Source organism: Nomascus leucogenys, chromosome 18, assembly GCF_006542625.1.
Source record: "Nomascus leucogenys isolate Asia chromosome 18, Asia_NLE_v1, whole genome shotgun sequence".
NCBI lineage: Eukaryota > Metazoa > Chordata > Mammalia > Primates > Hylobatidae > Nomascus > Nomascus leucogenys.
This window is the reverse complement of record NC_044398.1, coordinates 40419730-40443731: the sequence shown is the minus strand read 5'-3', so window position 1 is coordinate 40443731 and position 24002 is coordinate 40419730. Positions and strand designations below refer to the sequence as shown.

At 55.3% G+C, this 24002-nt stretch overlaps 1 protein-coding gene across 4 annotated transcripts in view; it reads right to left on the bottom strand.

Annotated features, from left to right (window-relative positions):
• RET (ret proto-oncogene) overlaps nt 1-24002 on the bottom strand; it is a 53536-nt gene that overhangs the window by 16564 nt on the left and 12970 nt on the right. For 3 of the 4 annotated variants that reach the window (XR_004026753.1, XM_003271158.1, XM_030798524.1), the window contains exons 2-10: nt 13295-13558; nt 11373-11660; nt 8841-9082; nt 7427-7622; nt 4788-4987; nt 2540-2798; nt 1776-1901; nt 1038-1148; nt 323-442 (exon numbers count right to left, since the gene is read on the bottom strand). Coding sequence is in view for 3 of the 4 variants with exons in the window: in XM_003271158.1 (XP_003271206.1) it covers nt 323-442; nt 1038-1148; nt 1776-1901; nt 2540-2798; nt 4788-4987; nt 7427-7622; nt 8841-9082; nt 11373-11660; nt 13295-13558 (1806 nt within the window). In the remaining variant the exon portion in view is untranslated. The remainder of the gene's footprint in view (nt 1-322; nt 443-1037; nt 1149-1775; nt 1902-2539; nt 2799-4787; nt 4988-7426; nt 7623-8840; nt 9083-11372; nt 11661-13294; nt 13559-24002) is intronic. The other variant, XM_030798525.1, reaches the window with a different exon arrangement.

The window sequence follows — 24002 nt, the reverse complement described above, 5'->3', positions numbered from 1 at the left end:
ATACCTGCTGACCTTGAAATGTGTTCCTCGGTGGGTCCCAGCTGCATGGTCACAGGGACAGTGACTTGTCAGGCTGACAAGTTGTTTGGTGGAAGAACTGCCTTTCTGGCCTGTCCATCATAGAACTTATGGCCAGAAGACACTTTATAGGAGCCCTGGCCCCTCTCCTGGGTGGAGTAACAGAGGCCCAGAGGGAGGGAGGGAAGTTTCATGGGGCCCACTTGCCTCCCAGCAATTTCCTCCCTTGTTGGGACCTCAGATGTGCTGTTGAGACCTCCATGGGGCTGGGAGGTGGTGGTGGTCCCAGCCGCCGCCCACTCACCCTGGATGTCTTCGGGCTCGCAGAAGCACTTCTCCTCCTCAGGGAAGCAGTTGCAGGTGCCATAGCCAGCTTTAATTCCCCGGGGCTCCCCGGGCTCGTGCCCCCCGACAATGCTGCCCCCTGAGGGCAGACGTAGCCCACTCAGCCTCCTGGGGCACCTGACCACCCCAGGCCCCCATATTTCGAGGGCAGTGTCCCAAAGAGCCCCCTTCCCAACTGGGGTCACAAGCATAGGCCCAGGGAGGCCAGGGGCCCAGCAGCTTGGCTCAGCTGGGCAGGGCTCGGTCACAGTGCCTTTCTGAAGCCATGGGTGAAGCCAGGCCCCCTCGTAACATTTCATCTGAACAAAGGACTCTACCTCCAAAACTGGAGCCTGGTGGCCTGACCCGCACATTGCAGTGTCCCTCGTCTGGCTCAGGGCCGCACTTTCCCTGTCAGTGTCCCTACTGACCATTCTCTGCTTCTGAAATCTGTGTGTGCCGACTTCTGGGACCTCAGCAGGGGCCTGGACAGTCTGTGGGTCCCTGCCTTCCCCCTGTCCCTGACCCCACCTGCTCCCTCCCTCCCCATGGCTAGGGGACGCTGAAATGCACAGGAGGCTCAGCTTGATGCATAAAACTGACAGCCCTGGCAACTCTGGCTGAAGTGCCTGTGGGATCCAGGTTTCCCCTACTGTCTCCTACCTGTTCCCATGCCCTGATTAAACCCTGCTTACGGAGGCAGTCCTGAGGGCAAATGTTGATGTCTTGGGTCTCCACAACATCGCAGTGGCCATCGGGGCAGGTCTTGGTGCTGGGAGAGCAGGTGGAGAAGTTCCTGGTGATCCCTGCACAGGACACACAGCAGGCTGTCACCCATGTGGGAGCCCCGCTACACACCCCCACCACCTCCTAGGCAGATCCTGCCCCTCTAGGGAGAAGCAATCGGAGGCCTGAGTAGGGAAACACCACATACAGAGCCTTGCCAGCGGAAGCATCCTGGGGAGCCATGGCTTATGGGAGAGGAGGTATGGGGGGTTCCTCACACAGGTGGCCCTTACAGCAAAGAGGCCGGGACCTTTTCAGGGCTGCATGGTGAGGGCCCCTCATGGTGGTGGGCATACCCAGGCTGGCCTCTGGCTGATGCAGACAATGAGTCCCCTGCCCACACCACATCCCCTGGCCGAGGACCTCCCAGAAAAGGCCATTCTGTCCCCAGCACATCCCAACTTTTGTTCAGACCTTCCCAAGTCCAGAGTGAATCCGGCCTAGGGACCATTCACTGTACTCACAAGCCCCCTCCCCAGCCCTGCACTGCTGCCCGCTATGCTGGCATCGAGATCCACATGGGGGATGAGGTGCCAGAAGCAGACCTGGAGCAGGGAGAGCTACCCCAGGCTGGCAGGGCCCCAGGACCCCGTTTCCACCGGTGCCGTCGCCCCCGCAGGCCTCCCTCAGGCGTTTCCAGGGCCTACCTTTGCCATCTCCTTGCCTCCACTCACACCTGCCTGTTGGGGAGCCCAGGCCGCCACACTCCTCACACTCCGGCCGTCTCTTGCTGACTGCACACGACAGGGGGCAGCCCGCCTCCTCGGCCACATCTGCAGGTGGCAGACAAGCAGGGTCACAGGGGGCTGGCCTGGGCCCAGCATCCAGCTAGTGCCCAAGGACAGGGAACAGCACCAGCTGAGTTGCCCCACGGATGGAGCCCAAGAGGACCGGAGTGACAGACCCAGGCAGCAAAGACAGTGCCAGGAGCACAGGGCGCAGGGCAGGGTACAGGACATCATGGTCACAAAGCAGGGGTCACCTGGGCTGGGGTAAGTACAGGAGGAAGGATGTGAGGGCAGCCAGATTTGGCCAACGACACCCAGGATGCCCTGTGGGACCTGCATTTCAGATACACAATGAATGGCATGAATGGCCGCTGTGTCAGCATGTTCCTAAGAGGGCATGGATGGACCTGGAGGTGTGTCTTTCGAGAAGCTGCAAAGGTTGCATGGAACACACCTATACCAAAAAATTGCTTGTTGTTTACCCCAAATTCAAATTTAATGAAAGTCCTGTATGTTATCTGGAAGGGGCAACCACTTACTGCTGGGTCACTCAGGGTGAAGCTGGTCCATGCCTTCCCCACTCCCCAGCTAAGCCTTGCAGCTGTTTTTCTCAAAGGGCAGGAGGCCCGGGCTCCGGAAGCCCCCAGGCCCCCAACCCATCCCTCCCTGGAGCAGGCACTCACATGACCCCTCCACCATTACAAGCAGCTGGGCCTGGGCCTGCCTGGAGGTCTGCTGGTCGGTGGCCACCACCATGTAGTGAAGTTCGGCACACTTGGGCCGCCGCAGGGCCTTGGTGTCATTCACAAACAGGATCCCCGAGGTGTCCTCAGCTGAGGTGACCACCCCTAGCATGCTGCAGTTGGTGCTGGAGGAATGCAGCTCATACTGGACGTTGATGCCACTGAACGCCTGGCAGTTTTCCACACAGACTTTCCCGATCTAGGGGGGCACAGGGGAACACCTTAGCCAGGCAGCTGGACCGGCCTGCAATAGCCTGAGGGTAGAGGTTCCCACATAGCCTAAGTCCGGGAACGCCCCCAACTGGGCCTGGAGACAGCAGCCCCCCATGAGCACCCTGTCCTCCATCCCCTCAGAGCCTGCATACCCACCCACTTGCCCCAGCCCTGCCCTGCCCAGCTCCATTCAGGCCACATGTTACGAGTTGCCCCTATTCCTGGGAGCTGGAGGTCAAGGCAACCCAGGGCCTCAAGGAGGTTCAGTTTGGTGGCAGGAAAATCCCCAGACAGGCCCTGACTCAACCCTTTACTCCCCTTTACTCCCTCACTCAGACACCAAGGCCGCCGGAATGTCTCCCAGGCTTCTCCCAGGCTCCTCCCTGGCTGCTCCCAGCTGCCCCAGCAGTGCTCTGGGGACCCCTCGCTCCTCCCTCAGTGCACAGGGTTTAGAGGTCCACCCTGCCCTGGTGTCCCCTGGTCAGAGCACTGAACCCCAGCCGCAAGACTCGGGAGCATGATTGCCCCAGCCCATGCAGGACCAAGGGGGCCTCCCTGGGACTTTGACCGGAGCCTCTGGGAAAGAGGGGCCTCTTCTCCTGGGGATGCCAGGCTCTGGGACTTTGACTAGAGCCCCTGGGAAAGAGGGGCCTCTCCTGGGGATGCCAGGTCCTGGAGTCAGGCAGCTGAATTCTTTCAACCTCTTCGCAACTCTTGCAGTTGCTTGAAACCAAAAGTTCCACAGATGGTGAGATGGGGGAGGGCCAGAGCAGGGCTGGGCTCTCCCAGGCCCACACGTGACCACAGCAAAAACCAGCCTCCTGGGCCTCCTCACTTTCCCCTACAAAGCCCACTTCCAAATTCTCACGTGACTCTCAAAATAGTCCAGGGTTCCTGTCCCTAATTCACAGCTTTACAAACTGGGGAGAAGGGTGAGACCACAGTGAGGCTGAGGCTGGACTGGGATTCAGGCCCCGTTGCTCCTGAGCCTGACAGAGGGGAGGTGACCCAACTTCAGCAATGCCTGCTCTTGCCCCACCACCTGTGAGACCCCTCGGGGCCCTCTGCCTTGTCGCCCCTCCGTCTCTGATCCCTCTCCCATTAAAGGCCAAGGGGGTGGTCGGGGAGCTTGGATATGTCCAAGGGTGGGCTCCCTCGTGGGCTGGACACGGGTGGCTGCCAGGAGCTGATGGGGGCACAGAACCACCCGAAAGAACTGGCAGATGGCCCCTGAAGAGGAGGCGCCACGGGCTGCTCTGCGAGGGAGAGCGGCATGTGAAAACATGCGTGCTGCAGTTTCAAGTCAACTTAATAAGTGCTTACGAGAAACATCCCGGAAAGAACGCCATGATGTGCAACACTGCCGCCTATGGGCAGAAGGGATCATGCCCCATGCCTCATCTTCTTTCATGAATATTTATTACTTTTATTTCTTCTATTTCTAATCATTATTTTCCAAAGACAAATATAAATATATGCTTTCTAGCAAACCTAGCTACAAAAAGTAAAAAGTGGAAGCGTTTCCAGCCTCCCCCTGAGGGCACCACTGTGGACAGCACTGTGATCTCTGCACACTTGCAGATCCCTGTCAGGGAAGATCTGCTTTTGAACAAAGGGAGTCACGTGGGACCAACATCTCTGCAAGCCACTCTCACCAATCCACCAGGAAGATTCTTCCAAGTCACCATATGTAGATTTACCCAGCATTGCTCTTGCATTTTTGAAAATACATTTTAAAGATACCAAGAATGGAAAGGGAAAAAAAGAGAGGCCCAAGGAGCCCCCAGCCCTGCTCACTGTGAGCTCTCCCAGGCCTCTTGTGCGCACCCAGCTGTACCTCCTGGCCCTGGGCTCAGGACTCCACCCAGTCTACTCTGTGCTGGTTGGGCCAAGAGGCAGTGTCACCTGCCTCCCTGTGCCCCCATGTCCCTTGGCCCTTCAATCTTCCCCAGACAGGCAATAGGTATGAGCTCACCTGGGCAAATCGGCGAGCCCTCCTGCTCACGGAGACGGAGTAGGTACTGGGCAGGTGCAGGCTGACCGGCAGCACCGACACGTTGAAGTGGAGCAAGAGGACGCCCGCTCCTGGGCCCTGGAAGTCCGAGTCATTGACTAGCACGGCCAGCTGCATGGTGCGGTTCTCCGAGATGGAGAGGTTCCGGTTGAGAACCAGCCCTACAGGTAGGGGCACAACAATGACCACTGAGCTGCTCTGGCTGTTCCCTCATGTGTAGCACACGTCTTCCCAGACACAGCCCTGTACACACACTGGTGCAAACACATACTTTCACATGTACAGTGCCATGCGACAGGCCTGGGGCTGGTCCTAAGTTGGCACCAATGTTCAAATGTTGGGATTTGCTGAACTGAAAGTCCAGGGAACCCTTCTCAATTTGAGGCAGCCTGTGTGTGTATGCATGTGCACGCATTGTATGGGGTGTCTGTGTGTATGATATGCTTTTGTGGTATGCGTGTGTGTGGTATGTGTAAGTGTGTAGTATGCATGTGTGTGGTGTCTGTGCATAGGGTATTTGTGCCTGTGTGTATGGGGTGTTTGTGTATAGAGTTGTAAACTAAAACTAAAATCTTAAGTCCCCAGACCAACTGAATAGATCCCCTCTTGGCCAAGGGGACACCAGAAAAACCTTAAAAACGGAATTCTGGGCCATGACAGGAAGGCAGGGTGGACTTGCCTTATTAGGCCCTCTTCCTTCTGGAGTTTGGACACAACTGACAGGCATTAACATTAAAACAGAGATCATAAGACTGGCAGAACAGACTCTTTGTGGCAGTAAGATACCAAATTATAAACAGGACCTAAGGCCATGCCAGGCAAGGGTTAAGTAACACCCTATAAACCATAACATTGGTTTTCTTTTTTGAGACAGAGTCTTGCTCTGTTGCATCTCATTGCAGCCTTGACCTCCCAGGCTCCAGCCATCCTCCCACCTCAGCCTCCCAGGTTCCTGGAATCCAGGTGTGTGCCACCACACCAGGCTAATTTTTCATATTTTTTTTTTGTAGAGACAGGGTTTTACCACGTTGCCCAGGCTGGTCTCGAACTCCTAGACTCAAACAATCCACCTGCCTCGGTCTCCCTAAAGTGCTGAGATTACAGGCGTGAGTCACTATGCCTGGCCCATAAAATCTTGTTAAAAACCTTTTTTTTTTTTTTAAATTACCCAGGTATAACGCAGTTTACTTTCCATCCTGACCCTGTATAGCATCAGGCGACACATAGCAGGCCTCCTTAACATTCCTTTGTACTGACCTGAAGTCTTTAGGCAAAGCTTAACTCTTTCAACCAACTGTAAATTAAAGAATCTCTGCATCTACCTCTAACCTGTAAGCCCCTGCTTTAAGATACCCTGCATTTTGGGGCCAAACCAATGTATCCCTTCCATGTGTTGATTTATGTCCTTGCTTGTAACTCCTGTCTCCCTAAAATGTATAAAAGCAAACTGTAACTCCACCACCTTGGACCTGGGGACCACTTACTCAAGGCTTCTTGGGTTTGTGTTTTCTCCAGGCTGTGGTCACTCATCTTGGCTCAAAATAAACCTCTTTAAAATGTTTTACAGAGTTTCGTTTTTTGGGTAACAGGTGTGTGTGTGTGTGTGTGTGTGAGACATGGGGGGTTAAAGGTCTACATTACCAAGGCCCTGGGAAGAACACACTAGAGCCCTCCAGACAGCTCCCCCAGAGTATGGCAGAACTCCCCTCCACTGCAGGAACCTCCAGCAGACCCAATGACCCCGCAGGCCAAGCTCTGGAAGTCATGCCGTCCCTGTACCTGCTGCGTGCTGCCGCTGTGGTTCTCATGTGGTGGAAACAATGATGGGAGGGGCACTCTGGCACACAGGGTATTCAGTGCCAGGGCAAGGAGGCTGTCTCCCCTCTGACAGGTGGGGCCTCCATAGGCTTGGTGAGGTGGGGAGGACTGAGGAATGAACAGGACCAGGCCAGGCAGAAAGGGGCGAAGGACCCATGGCCTGGGGTTCCACCAGACACAGACCCCAAATGCAGGTGGTTTATTTGGAAGGCGATCCCAGGAGAAATCAGCAGGAGGTGGGGGAGGGAGGCAGGAAGCAAGGCAGCTGCTGAAAGGTCCCCTGAAAGCAGGTGAGCATGGTGGCATGTCAGCAGTCAGGCAGGACAATGGGCTCAGAAGCCCTGACCTGGCTTGGGGCTGCTTCTGTACACCAGCCTGTTTAGCAGAGAGCTGCTGAGGCTGGAGCAATAATCCATAAGCATTTGGGATGCCTTAGGGGCAATGATGGAGTGCCAGGGGCTGGAGGAAAGCCTCAGGTGACATGTGTGTTTGCAGTCGGTGGTGAGCCCTGGTGAGGTCAGCAGGGGTGTGTGGTGGGGCCCTGCCAGGGTCGGCCATGGAGCAGCTCAGGGAGAGAGGACCCATGGTGAAAGCCCTGCTGGTGGCTGGAGGGCAGGCCTGGCAGAGACACAGGAAATGCTGGGCAGAGGGTGGAGGGGAAGTGGCTTGGGCCACAGAGGGCCATGCCAGGTGTGCATGTGTGTAGGGTGCTGCTTGCCCATGAAGAGCGAGCACCTCATTTCCTGGGGGCCTAGCCAGGCCATGCCACCAGCCCCTCTTACTATAGTCATGTACGGTCGCCCGCACGAAGCTGCCGTTGGCCTGGACCGAGGTCTCGTTGGGCCAGTGCTCCACCCGGAAGGTCTGCTGGGCCCAGGTGTCCCCAGGGAGCAGCGTGCTTGTGTACCGTCTCACCAGCTCCCCTGATGCAGGTACCACGTCTGCATCGAAGACACGCAGCGTGGCCACCACGGTGTCCTGCAGGATGCAGAGGGCGTTGGTCAGTGCAGGCGAGAGGGGCCCCTCAGACCCCCCAGAACCAGAGACCTCAGGATGCTGCACATCCCGCACAGCCCATAGGTGGACCAGGTGTGTGTTGTCAGAGCCAGGTCTGGGGACAGTCTGACCTGGGTTCAAGTTCCCACGGGGTCACTGGCCAGCCTGGCCTAGTCACCTTCCCTGAGCAACTGAGCCTCGCCTGTGTAACAGGTGCAATGCAGACCTCTTATAAGGAGAATTACAGCCGATGCCCAGGCACCCTGCTGGCAGGTCCCATCCAGGTCCCCAGAGAGCAGGATGAGCACCTCCACTCTCCCCTGAGGAAGCTGGGCCCCACAGGGTGAAGGTCAGGTCAAGGTCACACAGGAACAGACTGCAGAGCCGAGATCCGAGTCCAGGTGTACATCAGAGCGGTCTGCTCCAAGCATCCTCCTACCCCAGGCTGGAGGGGGTTGTGAGGAAAGCCGCTGGGCACCTGGGATGGCTCTGCCCACCAGGCCTCTGCTGTCACCCCAAGACGGCTCAAGGAGGCCCACACAGCCTTTACTCACAAGGTGTGCTTTCGGCCAGACCTCCTTTCCCTGCCAAACCTGCACGTGGTGTGCCCAGAGAAGCAGGACAAGGCAACGCACTACCTCAGTCCCCACGCCCGCTCTCCCACGGCCCCTGCGGGGTGGGCCGGCTGCAGGAAGGCCTGAGGCCCAGCAGGTGGCAGTCGCGCTCCACCAGCGCGAGCCGGAGAAGGTCGGGGCGGGCGGCGCCGGAGGTGATCCGCCTTCCCGGCCCTCTCCAATCCCCGGCACTGCTCCTGGTCACTCAAGGACCCCGCCACTGGGGGCTAACTGCTGGTGGGAGGGAGTGCCCTCCCGGCAGATGCTCCCCGCCCGGGCAGCGCGACGCACCCGCTTGCAGCGGCACAAGTGTGCCCCAGACGCGAGCCCTCGGGCCTCGTCCTGGTCAGTCCCAGACTGGGCACCCAGGGGTCTCAGCCTCCCGAGGCAAGGCCCCGCTGGGTGCTGGCAGGACTCCCCCTTCCCCTCTCCCTAGGACAGACGGCGCCGACGGAGACGAAGGACAAATGAAAGCGTGAATGGTCGGCCACACGGTTGGGTGGCTACACGGACACTAAACCGACCGAGAAACGAACTGCGGCCGGAGACAGACACTGGGTAGACCACAGCACGCGCGGACAAGCACCTCCTTCCGCTTGAACTCCACCACGGCGCTGGCGGTGTCGACGCCCGCTGGGAAGGTGGGCGCCGAGTCGTCCTCGTCGTACACGGTCACCGGGAAGGGCACCATCACCACCTCCTCGCGCGCGCTGGCGTGCACGGTGCACACGGCCACCAGCTCGTACTTCTCCCGCTGCTCGCGGTCCAGGGCCCAGCGCGTGCTCACCTCCAAGCTGTCCGGGGCGCAGCGGAAGGGCAGACCCTCACCTGCGCACCAAACAGACAGGGGCCCCGCGTGATCGCCAGCCGGGACCGGGCCAGCCGCCTTCCTCCGGAAGGGGGCTCTGTGGTCAGAGCGGGGCGCACACCGCTGTGGCCCCAGGCCTCCCTTCCTCCGCTCCACAGGGGAGCGCAGCGCTCAGAGCACGAGTTTGCAGCGATGACTGTGCTTACGTCCTGCTGCAGCTGCGTCCTCACTCCTGCTGGTGGGGAAGAGCCGGGACCAGGCTCCCTGATCAACCAGTAGGGACTGGGACACCCCTCCGCCCACCTGGCCTTGATCAGGAGTGGCCTTGTGTGGGGAAGGGTAGCTTTGGCTCAGCCCAAGCTGCACTGGAGCCAGCTACTGGCCTTGGCTGCTTTTTTTTTTTTTTTTTTTGATGGAGTCTTGCTGTGTTGCCCAGGCTGGAGTGCGGCGGCGCGATCTTGGCTCACTGCAACCTCCAACTCCCGGGTTCAGGCGATTCTCCTGCCTCAGCCTCCAGAGTAGCTGGGACTACAGGCGCCCGCCACCATGCCTGGCTAATTTTTGTATTTTTAGTAGGGACGGGTTTCACCATATTGGTGACCTTGGCTGCTTTTTAAAAAATGTTTTTTTTTTTTTCAATTATGGAAGCAATATGTGTTCATTTTAGAGAACGTAAGAAATAAAGCCACGATTCTACCACTTGAAAACAAACACAGTGGACATCTGGGGTATGATGTGACATTAACGCATAATGATTTCCGACCGCCTAGTGTGCATCTCCACTCTACACCTCCTTGTCCAGTGCGTCGCCAGGCTGGTCATCCTCTGAAGGGCGGATGTCGAGACAAAAGCGCATGCTCCATGCCCTGCACGGCAGCTCGCGCTAGACTACATCGCCCCTGAAGCAGGGCCAGGAACCTCAACACACTCTTCAACGAGCCTGACCTCGGATCCGTCCTCCAGAAATAATCCAGAAAAGGGGGCATGCTGAAGGCGGAAGGTCACTGCTGAAGACCCCACAACCCACCCCAAGGAGGCAGGGGCAACTCCACAAGCCTCCCAGGCAGAACCATGCCTTGCGCATGAATTACGTATGTGGGAAATGCTTATCATATAATGCTTTCCTCTGTTGAGTGTGATTACAAAAAACCCCCCCGCTAAACTAAATTTAATTACATAATTTTTAGTGAAAAAGGGCAGCATGCAAAAAACCAAGTGCTCCATCAACCATCTGGTTCAAAGACATCTATCGCTGCCCCAGAGAATGAAAGGAATCTGGGGAAGCATGAGTGATGGCTTTTCTTCCTTTACTGAGATTTTAATATTCTTGCCATGTTTGTGATAAAGTTAGTGTGAATTTAGGACACACTTGCCAGCAGTGCAGCCTCTGTGACCTGGTTGAGCCCCACTTCCTGACTTTCAGATGATCAAACGGGGCCTCCCTGCACCTGGTCAGCTGCCTTCTCCCCTCTCCACTGGGATCCAGCTCATCCCACCCCCTGACTGGCTGCAGCTGTCTGCTTCTCGCCATGCCTCGGCTTCCACCTGTATCCCGGCATCACGGCCCACATCCTCCTGTTCAGAGGTTTCTCCTGTAGCCTTCTGATTGTCTCCCAGCTTCACCCCTGAACCTTCCCACCCCAAACCATTCCTAACACAGTAGTCTGACTAATCCTTTTAAAACTAAGTCAGGTCCTGCCAGCACTCCCTCCCTCCAAAGTCTTCCATAGCTCCCCATGTTCCTCCGGAGAAAGCCCTGCAAGCCGCTCCCAGACCTGCCCCCGCCCCAGGAACTATTCTGCCCCATCAGCCTCAGCTCTTCCCTGTCGCTCAGTGCACTCCAGGCACACGAGGGTCACACTGTGGTGCCCTCCAAGGGGCTAGGCCTGCCTACCTGGCACCCTCCCACCTTTGCTCTGCTAGCCCCCACCCTGATCACCCAATTTATGATGGAGGAATGGAGGTCTCCTCGTCTGTTCCCTTCCTCCGCAGCATTTCCCTCTTCCCAGTTTCCTCCCCAGCTAGCTCCTTCCAGAAACCACACAATTTCCTTGGCATGCTCAGACGCTCTGTCTGCCCCACAAGAATGAAAGCTGCAGGCAGGCAAGATTCCAACCTGTTCATTGTTATATCCTTAGCTCCTAGAACAGTACCTGGCCCCTGGCAGGTGTGCAAGAGGTACTTCTGGAATATTGAATGAACTGATGGCATGGAGGTGAAGAATAAACCAGATGGCTTGTGTCAAGGGCTCGCAGAGCAAGCCCAGCAGTAGCAGGCACTGCGGGGCGGCCCCACAAGGTCGGCACTCACCCTCCAGGAGCCTGTAGGCCACGCTGATGTTGGGGCACAAGAACTGCACAGGCAGCAGGCGGAACTGGTGGAAGGTGCCTGGGGGTCTGTTCTCTCGAATGCGGAAGGAGGGCCTTGTCTCTGGGAAGCAGAGCTCCCGGGGCTTGAGGGAGCTGCAGGCTGGAAAGGAGGTGTTGAAGAAGGAGAAGTACACGCGGGCACAGCCTGGCCACTGGCACTCGCCCTCACCAAGGGATGTGGGTGACAGGAAGACCTTGAGGTAGACGGTGAGCAGGGGAAAGCCGCGGTCTGCAGAGAGAAGTCAGGTCTGTGGGGGCATCGGCCACACCTGCCAGGCAGTTGGGAATGGGGAGGAGGCAGGAGCTCCAGGGCTGGTGTAAACCCTGGTCCCCACCAAGGTCCACAAAGCTCAGACTGGTGTTCCAGCTCCGCCTGCCACCTCCTTACCTCTGCTGCACAGCCCTGCGGCCCAGAGCACCAGTGCCTCACAGGCCTAGCTCTCATCATTCAGTTCTTGGCTTAGAGGCCCCTTCCTCAGGGAGGTGTGCTGAGCACTGGGTCTAAGGCTCCCCTACTCTGATGGTGGCAACTTCTCCAGTAAGGGGTGACCAGCACCCCCGCCTGCCACACCCTCCTCAGGAGGTTTGGAATGGCCGCAGACATACTTCCCCAATGCCTAGAGGGGGCATTTCCGGCAAGTTCCATCACCAATGTGCCATAGCCATTTCAGCTGGGCTGCGAGGGCTTTCCCAGCCTCCATCTCAGCCCTAGGTGGGCGGCTGCTCCTCAGAGCTGCTCTTCCCATATTCTCTGGCATTCTCTTTGCTTTTTACTAGCCTGTCCCTCATTGCTCCAATCCCCTGTTGTAATTAATTCTTTACACAAACTTTCCCTGTTAAATTACCCTGTGGTTTCTTCCTCAACAGGAACTGGCTGTGCATGAAGCCTCTCCCCACCTTGGAGGGCTTAGGCCTCCTAGGAAATGCAGGCCCAGGGCAAATTCCACGCTGGCTCCCACCCAGGGACTCCCATTCCTCAAGCTCCACCCTGGAGGCTCAGGATGAAGAGGGCAGCAACTAACTGCGTAGAACCACGACCCACCTCAGATGCTGCCTCCTCCAGGAACTGCCTGGGCTGCGCCGGAGGGAGCTGCCCACCCAAGCCCCCTCCCTCCCCTGCACCCTGGCTGTCCCTGGCAGATAGGCCAGTCACTCTGCCTGGGTAGGGCAGGGATGCCTGCTTTGCATTCACAGTCTGAGGCTTGCCTCTCACCAGCAGACAGGGCTCACGGTGGTTGTGAGGGCTGTGCGAGCCGTGGCCCTGGAGGGGTGCTAGGGATGGGAGCTACCAGGTGCAGCATCACCGTTTCCTGTCACAGGGGCTCTGCTTCCCCCCCACCCCTCCCATTACCAATGTCACATGTGGCTGTGACTCTGGCTCTGACTGCTCCTCTTTCCTCCCTGGACACATGGGACAGGCCCAAGTCCCTGCCGGGTACAAGGGCAGCCAGCTGCCGATAAGAAGTCAGGCTTTCCTTGGGAACTGCCCCTTCTCCACAGAGTTGCAGGTCATTTGCTAAATCAAGACCTTGGGATTTTTCCAGCCCCGCTTACTCCCTCTCTTGAAACCTCCTAATCCTTTTTAGCCCCACTGGAAGAGGGATTGGAGTCTGGCAGAAGAGTGTACCCGGATGATTCCTGTGTGTCTCCAAACTCCTACAGCCTCACGCAGCCCTGAAGCTTGTCCTGGCTTCTCTCCAGGCTGGACACAGAGGCAGGCCAGCCTCACCTAACCCCTGACGCCTTCCACACCAGGGGTGGTGGGGAAGCCACCCCAAGCCTCAGTGTCAGCGGCTGTGATGAGGGCGGCTTGAGGAAGGGGTGGGGTGGGACACGGGGTGGGTGTTGGGGCGGCTCCCTTACTGCGGACACTGAGCTTCTCCCAGGAGCTGTGGTCCAGGCTCCGGTTAAGGTAGAGGAGGCCGGTGTCCTCCTGGATGCAGATCCAGTTGTTCTCATGCAGCCGTGTGCGGTACGTGCCGTAGAGATGCTGGCCCAGGCGGAAGCTGGGCACCTCCTCAGGGGCGTCCCGCAGGGCATGGACGTACAGCAAGGGCGTGCCAGCCGGCTGGTCCACATACAGCTTCTCCCAGTAAGCATCCCTTGAGAAGTAGAGGCCCAATGCCACTGTGGGAAGTAGGGAAGTGAGTGAGAGATGGTGAGGATAAGGCCAAAAAAAAAAAAAGGACAAAAAAAAATCATTAATTTAAAATTCCGATCTTGGCAGGAGTTTTTCATCTCTGTTCCTGAGAACATGAACACTCAATTATTTGTATAGTTACACATGGGCTAGAAAAGAACTGCTTTAAAATAGAAAAAGAAAAGGAAACGGGAAGCAGTATCCTCAGTGACAGGCCTATTCTCAATCATCCAAGCTGGAAGGTCACCTGAATCATACAGATTTCTCAACAGGTCACCCAGAGCCAGAGTGTTCAAGGGCAGGAGACACTGCCAGCCACGCGGGGCAGGCAACAGTTGCCAAAAAATGAAGAAAGCACCTTATAGGAAAGTCATAAATCTTTATCTAAACATACGCCTACCATATGACCCTGCAATTCCACTCCATTCATCCAAGAAAAATGAAAACATATGTCTATCAAATGCCATAGTTGAAATTGGAAGGATGATTCACAGAAGCCAAGAGCCTAGAGGCCCTTCAGCAGGTGGATGGATGGGCAGACCATGGTCCAGCCACGCCACAGAATGCTGCCCAGCAATGAAAAAGGATGAACTATGGATACATGCAAACACCTGGATGGGTCACACACACAAACCATGCCAAGGTGAGGAGGCCAGGCAGAGGAGAGTGCACATGGCACGATTCTGGACGTATATTAGGCAATGGATCAGACTGGCTGCCTGTGGCGGGCAGGGGTGTGGGGGAGGTGGACAGATTGGGAAGGGTCACAGGGCACGTTCTGGGGAATGTGAAGGTCCCATATCCTGAGAGGGGCGCAGATCACGTGGGCATATTCATTTGTCAGTATTGTACAGCTAAGGTCCGTGCATCTTATCTACGTAATTTTTATTTATTTATTTATTTTTGAGATGGAGTTTTGCTCTTGTTGCCCAGGCTGGAATGCAATGGTGCAATCTTGGCTCACCACAACCTCCACCTCCCGGGTTCAAGTGATTCTCCTGCCTTAGCCTCCCCAGTAGATAGGATTACAGGCATGCACCACCATGCCCAGATAATTTTGTATTTTCTTAGTAGAGATGGGGTTTCTCCACGTTAGCCAGGCCAGTCTCAAACTCTTGACCTCAGGTGACCCGCCCGCCTCGGCCTCCCAAAGTGCTGGGATTACAGGTATGAGCCACCGTGCCCAGCCTATCTATGTGATTTTTACCTAAATAACTGAAAAACGAATCACTGAGGGCGCTGTGGACAGAGGCGTAGCTTCCTCGAAGAAGGCAGGATGCTGGCCTCGGCTGTGGCCGAGTGAGCCCAAGCAGGGGAGGAGTGCACTATGCTGCTGACTGTGTGTGGCCAACATTTCCCACAGTGGAAAGCTTTTAAAATAGTTTTTGGAACTCATGTACGTTGTCGGTGAGAATGGAAAATAATATACAGTTATCATGAAAAACAAGAAGGTAGTTCCCAAAAACTTAAAAATTGAATTACCATATGATCCAGCAATCCCACTTCTGGGTACATACGCAAAAGAATTGAAAGCCAGGTCTCAAATAGATATTTACACACCCATGTTCACAACAGCACTATTCACGATAGACAAAAGGTGGAAGCAACCCCAGTGGCCATCAATGGATGAATGGATGAACAAAACGTGGTCTATACATACAATGGAATATTCAGTCTTAGCAAGGAGGGGAATCTGGCTGGGCGCAGTGGCTCACGCCTGTAATCCTAATACTTTCGGAGGCCTAGGTGGGCGGATCACTTGAGGTCGGGAGTTAAAAGATCAGCCTAGCCAACATGGTGAAACCCCGTCTCTATTAAAAATACAAAAATTAGCTGGGGGTGGTGGCGGGCGCCTATAATCTCAGCTACTTGAGAGGCTAAGCCAGGAGAATGGCTTGAACCCGCGAGGCGGAAGTTGTAGTGAGCTGAGATTGTGCCATTGCACTCCAGCCTGGACAACAGAGCAAGACCTGTCTCAAAAAATAAAAAATAAAAATGGATCAGACTGGCTGCCTGTGGCAGGCGGAGGTGTGGGAAATCCTGACACAGGCTATAACACTGATAACCCTTGAGCACATTATGCTAAGTGAAATAAGCCCATTGCAAAAGGATGAACACCGCATGATTCCACTTATGTGAGATCCCTAGAGTAGTCAAATTCACAGACACAGAACATAGGATGGTGATTGCTAGGGCTTGGGGGAGACAGGGTGGGGAGTTAGTGTTTGATAGGGACAGAGTTTAAGTTTGGGAAGATGAAAAGTTCAGGGACAGTGGTGGTGATGGCTGTACAACAATGTGAATGTACTGCATGTCCCTGAAATGTATACTTAAAAATAGTTACATTGTAAATCATTTTTGTGTATATTTTTCCACAATAAAAAATAGTATGAAGTTTTAAAAAGATGGATAAATAGGCAAAAAATGCTTAAAATCCATTAAGAACCTGCAAATAGACTCCAGAATGCCCAAACAATACCAACATCCAAAGCAGGCATTAGGAATACTGCACTTGTATGTAATCGATCTCTCTTTTCGATCAGTTTGCTCCCACCCAGACGGTTGCTGCTTGAGGTCGCGGAGGGGTCCGGAGGGCGGGGCCTGCAGCAGCAGTTGAGAATGCCCCCAGGGCCGCTGGGCTCCTCCGGGACACATCTGGGGGAAACAATCAAGTGCCAAGTGGAGCCTGGAAGAGAACAGGTGAGATGTCTGGAGTCCCACAGTGGGAAAATAGAACAGAAGGCTTCTCTTGAAGTGCTCACTGCACATCAGGAACACTGCTCCCATGACACTGCCCTCGGGGTGGGAGGGGGGTGCTGCATTTCTGGCGACAAAGAAGGTGAGAGATTGTAACTCACAGCGGCCTCACAGGGCGAGGAGGGTCCAGATGCCCTGGCCCCGATGAACCCCCTCCCGATCCCATGTGGCGTCCTATGTCTGGGCTATCCACACAGGCGGTGGGGTCCATGTTCTTACCCCAGAGGGGATGCTAGGGGTTGACAGCTCAGATAGGGAGAGGCAATGCAGCTCAGCTGGGTCTAGTTTTCTCTGGGACACACACCTCTGGCCCTGGTCTTCCCAATAAGAACCATTTGCCCTTGGGTGGCCATGGGGTGGCTCTGGTGATGCCCAGGCTGCAGAAGAGTGGGTGGGGCCCTGGCACCCCATCTGTCGCAGGAGCAGATCCAGTCTGGGAATCCCACAGGTGCTCCTCTGGGGCCTCCATGATGTGCAAGCACCTTTAGTGGTCCAGGGACCAGAGGTAGGACAGGCCTGGGCTTCCCAAAGCCCCCACCACAAAGCCCACATGTGCAGGGGAGAACGGGCCTTCCTGCTCCCATCTGGCAGAGCCCACCCCTACAGGATCGTGGGGGGCCCAATCCCAATTGGTCTTCCTGCTGCCAAAAGGGATTTGTGGATCAGGCAATGATTGCGAGCAGAAACAGACTTAAATGCACTTAAAATGCCTCCCAGGTGGTCTCTGCAGCTGGGCACAGCTGTCTTAAGGTTCCCGCTTGTCACAGACACTTCTAGATGGAAAAACACATGGTCCAAGGTGGGAGAACGAAGGAGGTGGGTGCAGGGCCGGCCTCAGCGGAGTGCAGCCTGGGCAGTCCCAGTGGGCCCTGCTCAGAGGTTTCACGCTTGGTTTAATGCTCTTTGCTACAGTCTTGAAATTCTTCATAATTCTAGAACAAGGGGCCCACAAATGATGCAGCCAATCATGGTGGGTCAGCCACGGGGGAGAGCTGGGGAAGAGCTGCTGGCATCAGGCACCACCGGGCTGTGCAGACTCTGCAGAACACTGGCCTCCTCTGAGCCTCAGTTTCCCCAGCTTTGAAGTGGGGGAGGCATGCTAAGGAGAGGAGGAACGGCTAGTGCAGGTGCAGCCAGGCATACACCTCTGCACAGGGGTGTATCATCATGAGGATCTCACTGCAGACTCAGCCATTGGGTGCAGATCCCTTCACTGCCATTTCACAGATAAGAACAGTGGGGCTGGGTGGCGAGAAGCCTGACCAAGTGAAACAGCTGGACACGCTGTGAGGCTTTGTGTCTTGGGGGTTAGAATAACAGCTAAGAAAGTGATGGTGGAAGTCAGGCGCCAGCAGGGGCTGAGCCTGCCAGGAGGCCCAGGGCCCTGCTGGTTGGCTTCCCATCCTGCTGCCACCTTTCTGCCTAGAAGGGCCGCCTGGCCTGTGGACCAAGGTCAGGCCTGTGGGTCGAGACCCACCTCCGGTGAGAGCCACTCCTGGCACCATGGGAAGGTCACCAGCAGGACTTACAAAGCTTTTCCCACCCCATGCCTTCAAGGCCCAAATGCCACGTGGTGACAGAATCCTCCCCCACACCTAGCACACAGGTGTCTGCTTTGACAGCTTTCATTGCCAGGGCTGGGCCCACCCTGTACTTCTGCAGCACGGTGGTGGCCTGGCACACACCACACCCACCGACAGTGCAAATGGCAGTGTCGCTTGTCTGAGAAACTAAGAGGATTCCCACGCCAACCCTCAATGACCCCCCCACCATGGTTCTGGTTCCTCAGGCTGGCTGTGCCCTGGCACCATGCAGGATGGGGTGGGGGAAGGTCCTGCTTGCTCACAGCACACTTGCCAAAGACCCAAGTTGCTGCTCACATTCAGAGAGACCTCAGGAACCTTCAAGGCCTGTGTAGTGTGTGTCATGAGTGTGTGTATATGTGTGCACGCACAGGGCATGCAGGAGACAGAAAAATAGATGGAAGCACGCCCACCCAAGACCCCATCTGCTCCCACCCTGTCCACCTCAGCAGGAAAGAGTCGGCCCTGGTGTTTGACAGAGTGAAGACTGTTTCCAATGCTCCACACTTGGCTGGGCTGTTTAATTTATTCATCTTTGGATGCAGAGGGGACCAGTCCTGAGGCCCCTCGTCCCACATGTGTGCACGCACACACCTTGTCGGTCCACACACTCCGTCCAGGTGTGCACGTTCTCATGCCCAGGTGGGCCTGGAGCAGGCTACTTTGCAGGCAGCACAAGGCCAAGCTTCGTTGGTGGAGGGCTTTGGAGGGATGCTGGGACAGGCCAGGGCTTGCTCCTGTCTCCAGTTGTTACACCTGCCTTTTCTGGGTCCTGCTGCCCGGGCAGTCCACGAGATAGGGTGTGCTATGTGCTCCACCCTAGCGCATGCCCAAAGCATGCAATCCCTCGGCACTGATGCAGCCCATACCTGAGCCTAGCCATCAGCTTCCTGCAGCTCCCAGCCTCAGCTCCCGTGCCCTGAGGATAGTTCCTGCCAGACCTGAGCCTTCGCAGCAGCCCCAGCCTAGCATCCAGCTCCTCCCTCAGGCTCTGACCCCAGCTGGGAAGGGGTTCCTTCCCTGGAGCCCACCTTCAGCCGAGGGTGCCCCACAGAGCTCTCCCCACCCCCATTCATCCCTCTTTCATCACAGCTTAGTGCCTCTGATGTTACTGCTCCTGTCTCAGGGACCATGTGGGGCTGTCTCCTGGTCAGACTCAGGCGGACACATTGCACACATGCATTTCTTCTCTCACACACACTCATTCTCTCAGATGCGTACCATTACACACCATGGGGGCACACACTGTTACACACTTGTTCTCCCATATGCTCACACATTATCACACTGCCAATATGGCTCTAACAAGCACATGTATTCGCTCATATTGGTATACACCCGCTTTCACACACAAGCACACACATTTTCCCGCGCCCTCGGTGCGCACATACTAAGCATGGCCTGGCCCTGTCTGTGGAGGCGGGGGCTCACCAGCTCTCCACAGGCTCCTGGCTATGGCCCTTGGTCTCCCACCCCCCCACTGCCAACCACCCGGCAGCTCTGATGGGGCACTGTGAGGTCACCCTTGCCATGGCATGGTGACCCTGCCACAGAAACACAAATGGAGCTCCAAACGATGAAAAACTTCCCTAGGATGGCAGCACAAGAGCCGAAATTTAATTTGGGACTTCCAAAAAAGAAAACAATAACAACGATATGATCCAAAAACTGCATGAATTAGAAGCAGCACAGGGCATGTATGTAGAGCAGGCCCTTCCTGCAGAACCCCTCATGCAACACCAGCCCCACGCCTGCCCTTGATGGGTGGCAGACGATGCAGATGACAGCTTTATTATGGCCCAGCAGAATCTCCTTAAGAGACGATTTCCTAATGCAATCATCTTCCTGGGAATGGGAAACAGGCCCCAGGGCTCCTCCCTGGGGGCTGGGGGTGGAAAGAGGCGGTCCCTGCCTCCCCAGGCCAGCTGTCCCTATGGGGGTCCCTCCAGCCCCATGCTGAACACTGTTATCCTCTCAGGATGTGACCTGTTACCCCACCCCCACCCCCCACCACTTCCCTCCCACTTCCCACTCATGTTTTCTCTTACTATAGTCAAATATTTGACATGTACAACGAATACATTTCACAGAACATTTATGCTGAACAAACACCCAGGAGCCCGTGGCCCTGCTGAACTGGATGCTTGGCCACACTGCTGCTCCTCCCGCCTCCCCACCTGCCACTGTGTCCCACCCCCCACAGGAGGAGCCTGCGCCTGGCCTTCTTCTTGCCTCATTTTTTGATGTCATTCATGGAAGGCCCATTTTTGCTGGGTGGAGAATTCCATGTGGACAGCTATTTTCCTCCACTCTACATAATGTCTGGCTCCCGTCTTTCAGCCTCAGTGCTGCTGCTGAGGGCCCATGCTCAAGCCGGCCCCTCCTGGGTAACCCACTTTCTCTCAGCTGCTCCCAGGACCTCCTCTGTCTTTGGTGCTGTCCAGCATCGCTGGGATGCTACCGAGGCTGCTCACCCCCTAGGCTGGTTTCCTCCTCTGCACCCTGTCCTCCAGATGGTGGCAGCGGCTCACTCGCCAGCCATATCCAGGCCCTGGGCTGTTAATCCCATCTCTATGCTGTTGTGCAGCATGCTGATCAGCAGCCTGGGCATCTCCATGCCTTGCTCCCTCCACTCTTTTGCCTCAGTTTGGCCCCTCCTCACCCCAAACTGTCCCCAACTCTTCCCCATCTCGTCACGGCATGGCCCCACCTCACTGCTCAAGTCACACACCTCAGTCCCCAGATCCCTTTCTCTTTCACTCCTCACCCCACCTCCCGAGTCCCCTCTGCCACCCCCATCCAACCCTGGACCACACGCTGGGCAGGACAGGCAATCTCGCACAGAGGAGCCAGGGTCCACTGAATCATGGCACCCTCTGTGGAGCCCTGTGTTAACTGTCCGCTGCTTGCAGAATAAAACATAGCTTCTCATCAGGGCTCCCAGGGCCCCCTCTGCCCTCCAAATCGCTTCCTCCTCACTCTTACAGGGTGCCCACCTTCCTGCCACATCTGCCAACTCACTTTCTGTGAGCTGAATGAATAAATTCATGAACCAATGAATGAATCAATGAATCAACGAGCCAGTACAATGGTTTCATAAACAGGAGTGTGAAAGGGCTGAGCACATTTGGGAAATGGTCAGAATTTGGGAAGGGAAAGGGGGTAAGGGGACGGGGAGATATCGTGACATGGTCTCACGGGCACTGGAGCCACGGGCAGGCTGTCAGTGGCAGAACAGAGCTGTGTTGATGTGCCCTGTGCACACGTGCAGTGCCCACTAGTGCACCAGCAGCCTTGTGGGGCCATCCACTGTGCTGAGCAAACAAGCCTGAGGCTGTGGACAAAACCACTCCTTTTCAGCTCAGGAAATGATCTATCGGTGCCTGAGGAGCCCTGGGCACCAGAGCTGCCAGCCAGACTCGCTCGGGTAGGACCACCTGCAGCATGCTGCACAGACCTGGGTCCTGGGCTCTGTCCCAGCTGGAGGCTGCTTTTGCCTGGGACTATAATCTAACTTTGCTTTTAGGAAAAAAACACAGATCAAGGGAGGCTCTACCGTAAATAACAAATTTGGAGGTATATATAAAGAGAGATTCTAGTTTTAAAAAGTTATTTTAAATTGTGGTAAAATACACATGAACTTTATCATCTTAAAATTTTTAAGTGTACAATTCAGTGGCATTGTGTTCACACTGCCGTGCAAACCATCCTTTCACAGCACTCTTTTTATCCTGTAAAACTGAAATTCTGTACCCATGAGACAATTACTCCCCCTCCTCTCCTCTCCCAGTTCGTGGAATCCTCCATTCTACTGTCTCTACGAATTTGACGACTGCAGTGACCTCATATAAGTAGAATCATACAGTGCTTGTCTTTCTGTGACATAATGTCCTCGAGGTTCATCCATGGCGTAGGATGCGGCAAAATTTTTTTCCTTTTTAAAGCCAAGTAATATTCCATTGTATGTCTGTATTATATTTTGCTTATCCATTCATTGGTCAATGGACACTTGGGTAACTTCCTCTTTGTGGTTACTATGAATAATGCTGCTGAAAACAGGGACATACAAATGTATCCTGACTGCTTCCTGCTTCCTTTCCTGTATGTATCCAGAGTGGAGGTGCTGGAGCCGAAGTCAGCTCTAGGTTTAACCTTTGAGGAGCCTTCCTGCTGTTCTCCACAGCAGCTACACTATTTACCTTCCAGCGGTGCGCAAGGGTTCAATTTCTTCACATCTTCACCAACACTGGTTCTTTTTTTTTTTTTTTTGATAGTAGACATCCAAATGGGTGTGAGGTGGTATCACACTGTGATTTTGATTTGTATTTCTCTAATGAGTGGCAATGCTGAGAATCTTTTCATGTGCTTCTTGGCCATCTGTAAATCTTATTCGGAGAAATGTCCATCCAAGCCCTGTGCTCATTTTTGTTGTTTTTTTTTTTTTTTTTGTATGGAGTCTCACTCTGTCACCCAGGCTGGAGTGCAGTGGCACGATCTCGGCTAACTGCAACCTCCGTCTCCTGAGTTCAAGCGATTCTCCTGCCTCAGCCTCACAAGTAGCTGGGATTACAGCCACCTGCCACCGCACCTGGCTAATTTTTTTGTATTTTTAGTACAGACAACGTTTCACCATGTTGGCCAGGCTGCTTTCGAACTCCTGACCTCAAGTGATCTGCCTGCGTGAGCCTCCCAAAGTGCTAGGATTACAGGAGTGAGCCACTGTGCCCGGCCCCCTGTGCTCATTTTGGAATCAGGTTTTTTTGTTGCTGTTGTTGAGTGTGAGGAGTTCTCTACAGATTCTGGATTAACACTGATCAGATCTATGAATTACAAGTTTTTCTTCCATTCCATGGGCTGTGTTTTCACTCTACTAATTGAGGCCTTGGTTCACAGAAAGTTTTACATTTTGATGTAGCCCAATTCATCCATTCTTTCTTCAGCTGCCTGTGCATCTGGTTTTTATAGGGGGATCCCAGTTTTAAAGATGTGTACGCAGCTAAATCTTCAGCTAGAACCAAGGTCAAACAGAAGCATGAAATTTTTGGCTCCATCTGGCATCGCCCTGCTGCCCTGGCCACCTCCTGCCTGGGGCAGGTACACACCTGCGCATGGCCAGTTTCTGCTGCAGTTCCCACTTCAGCTGCTGTCCACTCATGAGACCACGGCAGCCAGGAACGAGAGCGCCCTGACTGGCTAGGGAGCGTGCCATCTCTAGGCAGGTGTGAGGGCTCACAAGGGCTGGGCCACGAGGGCCAGCCCTCAGTGCCAGGGTCCCAGGGGGCCAGGAGCCTGCAGAGGAGGAACCTCTGCTCCTCACCGGCACCACTGCTGCATGCGCCTGGGTGCGCAAAAAATGTTTTTGTTTTAATTAATTTTAAAATCAAAAGGATGAAATAAATATAATAAGGAATAAATAATAATAAAGTGGCCTGGATTGTGTTTGTCTTATACCAACACAGTTGCAGAATACAATTTTGCTTTTGGATGTGGGAGGGGCCCATGGTGCACGCATGTGGTCCTGGCTTGAGAGTCACCTGGTTGTGCCTGAGCCCCCAGGAGGACAAGGCTTAGCATGGAGCACACAGCCCTGAGCAAGGCAGGGACCCATCCGAGGCCTCAGCAGAGGAGGCAGTGCCCAGAGGCGGCCCAGTCTCAGCTGCCTTCTGTCACAGAGCCCTTCCCTTTGCCACGCCTCCTCCCCACCCGAGCCCAAGTGCCAACCCAAGAGCCTCCCGGGCAGCCACTACCGGACACTGGTTTCCAAGTGATGATTAAGTGCACCCTGCCTGGCGTCCTGCTCTCTTCCTCAATTCCCTGTGTCTTCCCTGCATCTGGGGGTGGCTCTCATCACCTCTGACTCAGGAGGTTCAGTGGCCTCTCAGCCTCACCCCTGCCCAGGGCAGCCACCACACACAGCTGTTCACAGGTGTCTCTCTGAGCCATTTGCCAGGCCTGGGCCTACTCACACATGTCCAGTTTCCCCTTCATACACAAAGCCTGGTATGTGCAGCTGCCTGCATGCCCCTGCCATCAGCCCCTCACTCTGGGCCCTGGTGCTCGCTCACTCAGCCTGGCCCAGGGCTCCCAGGTG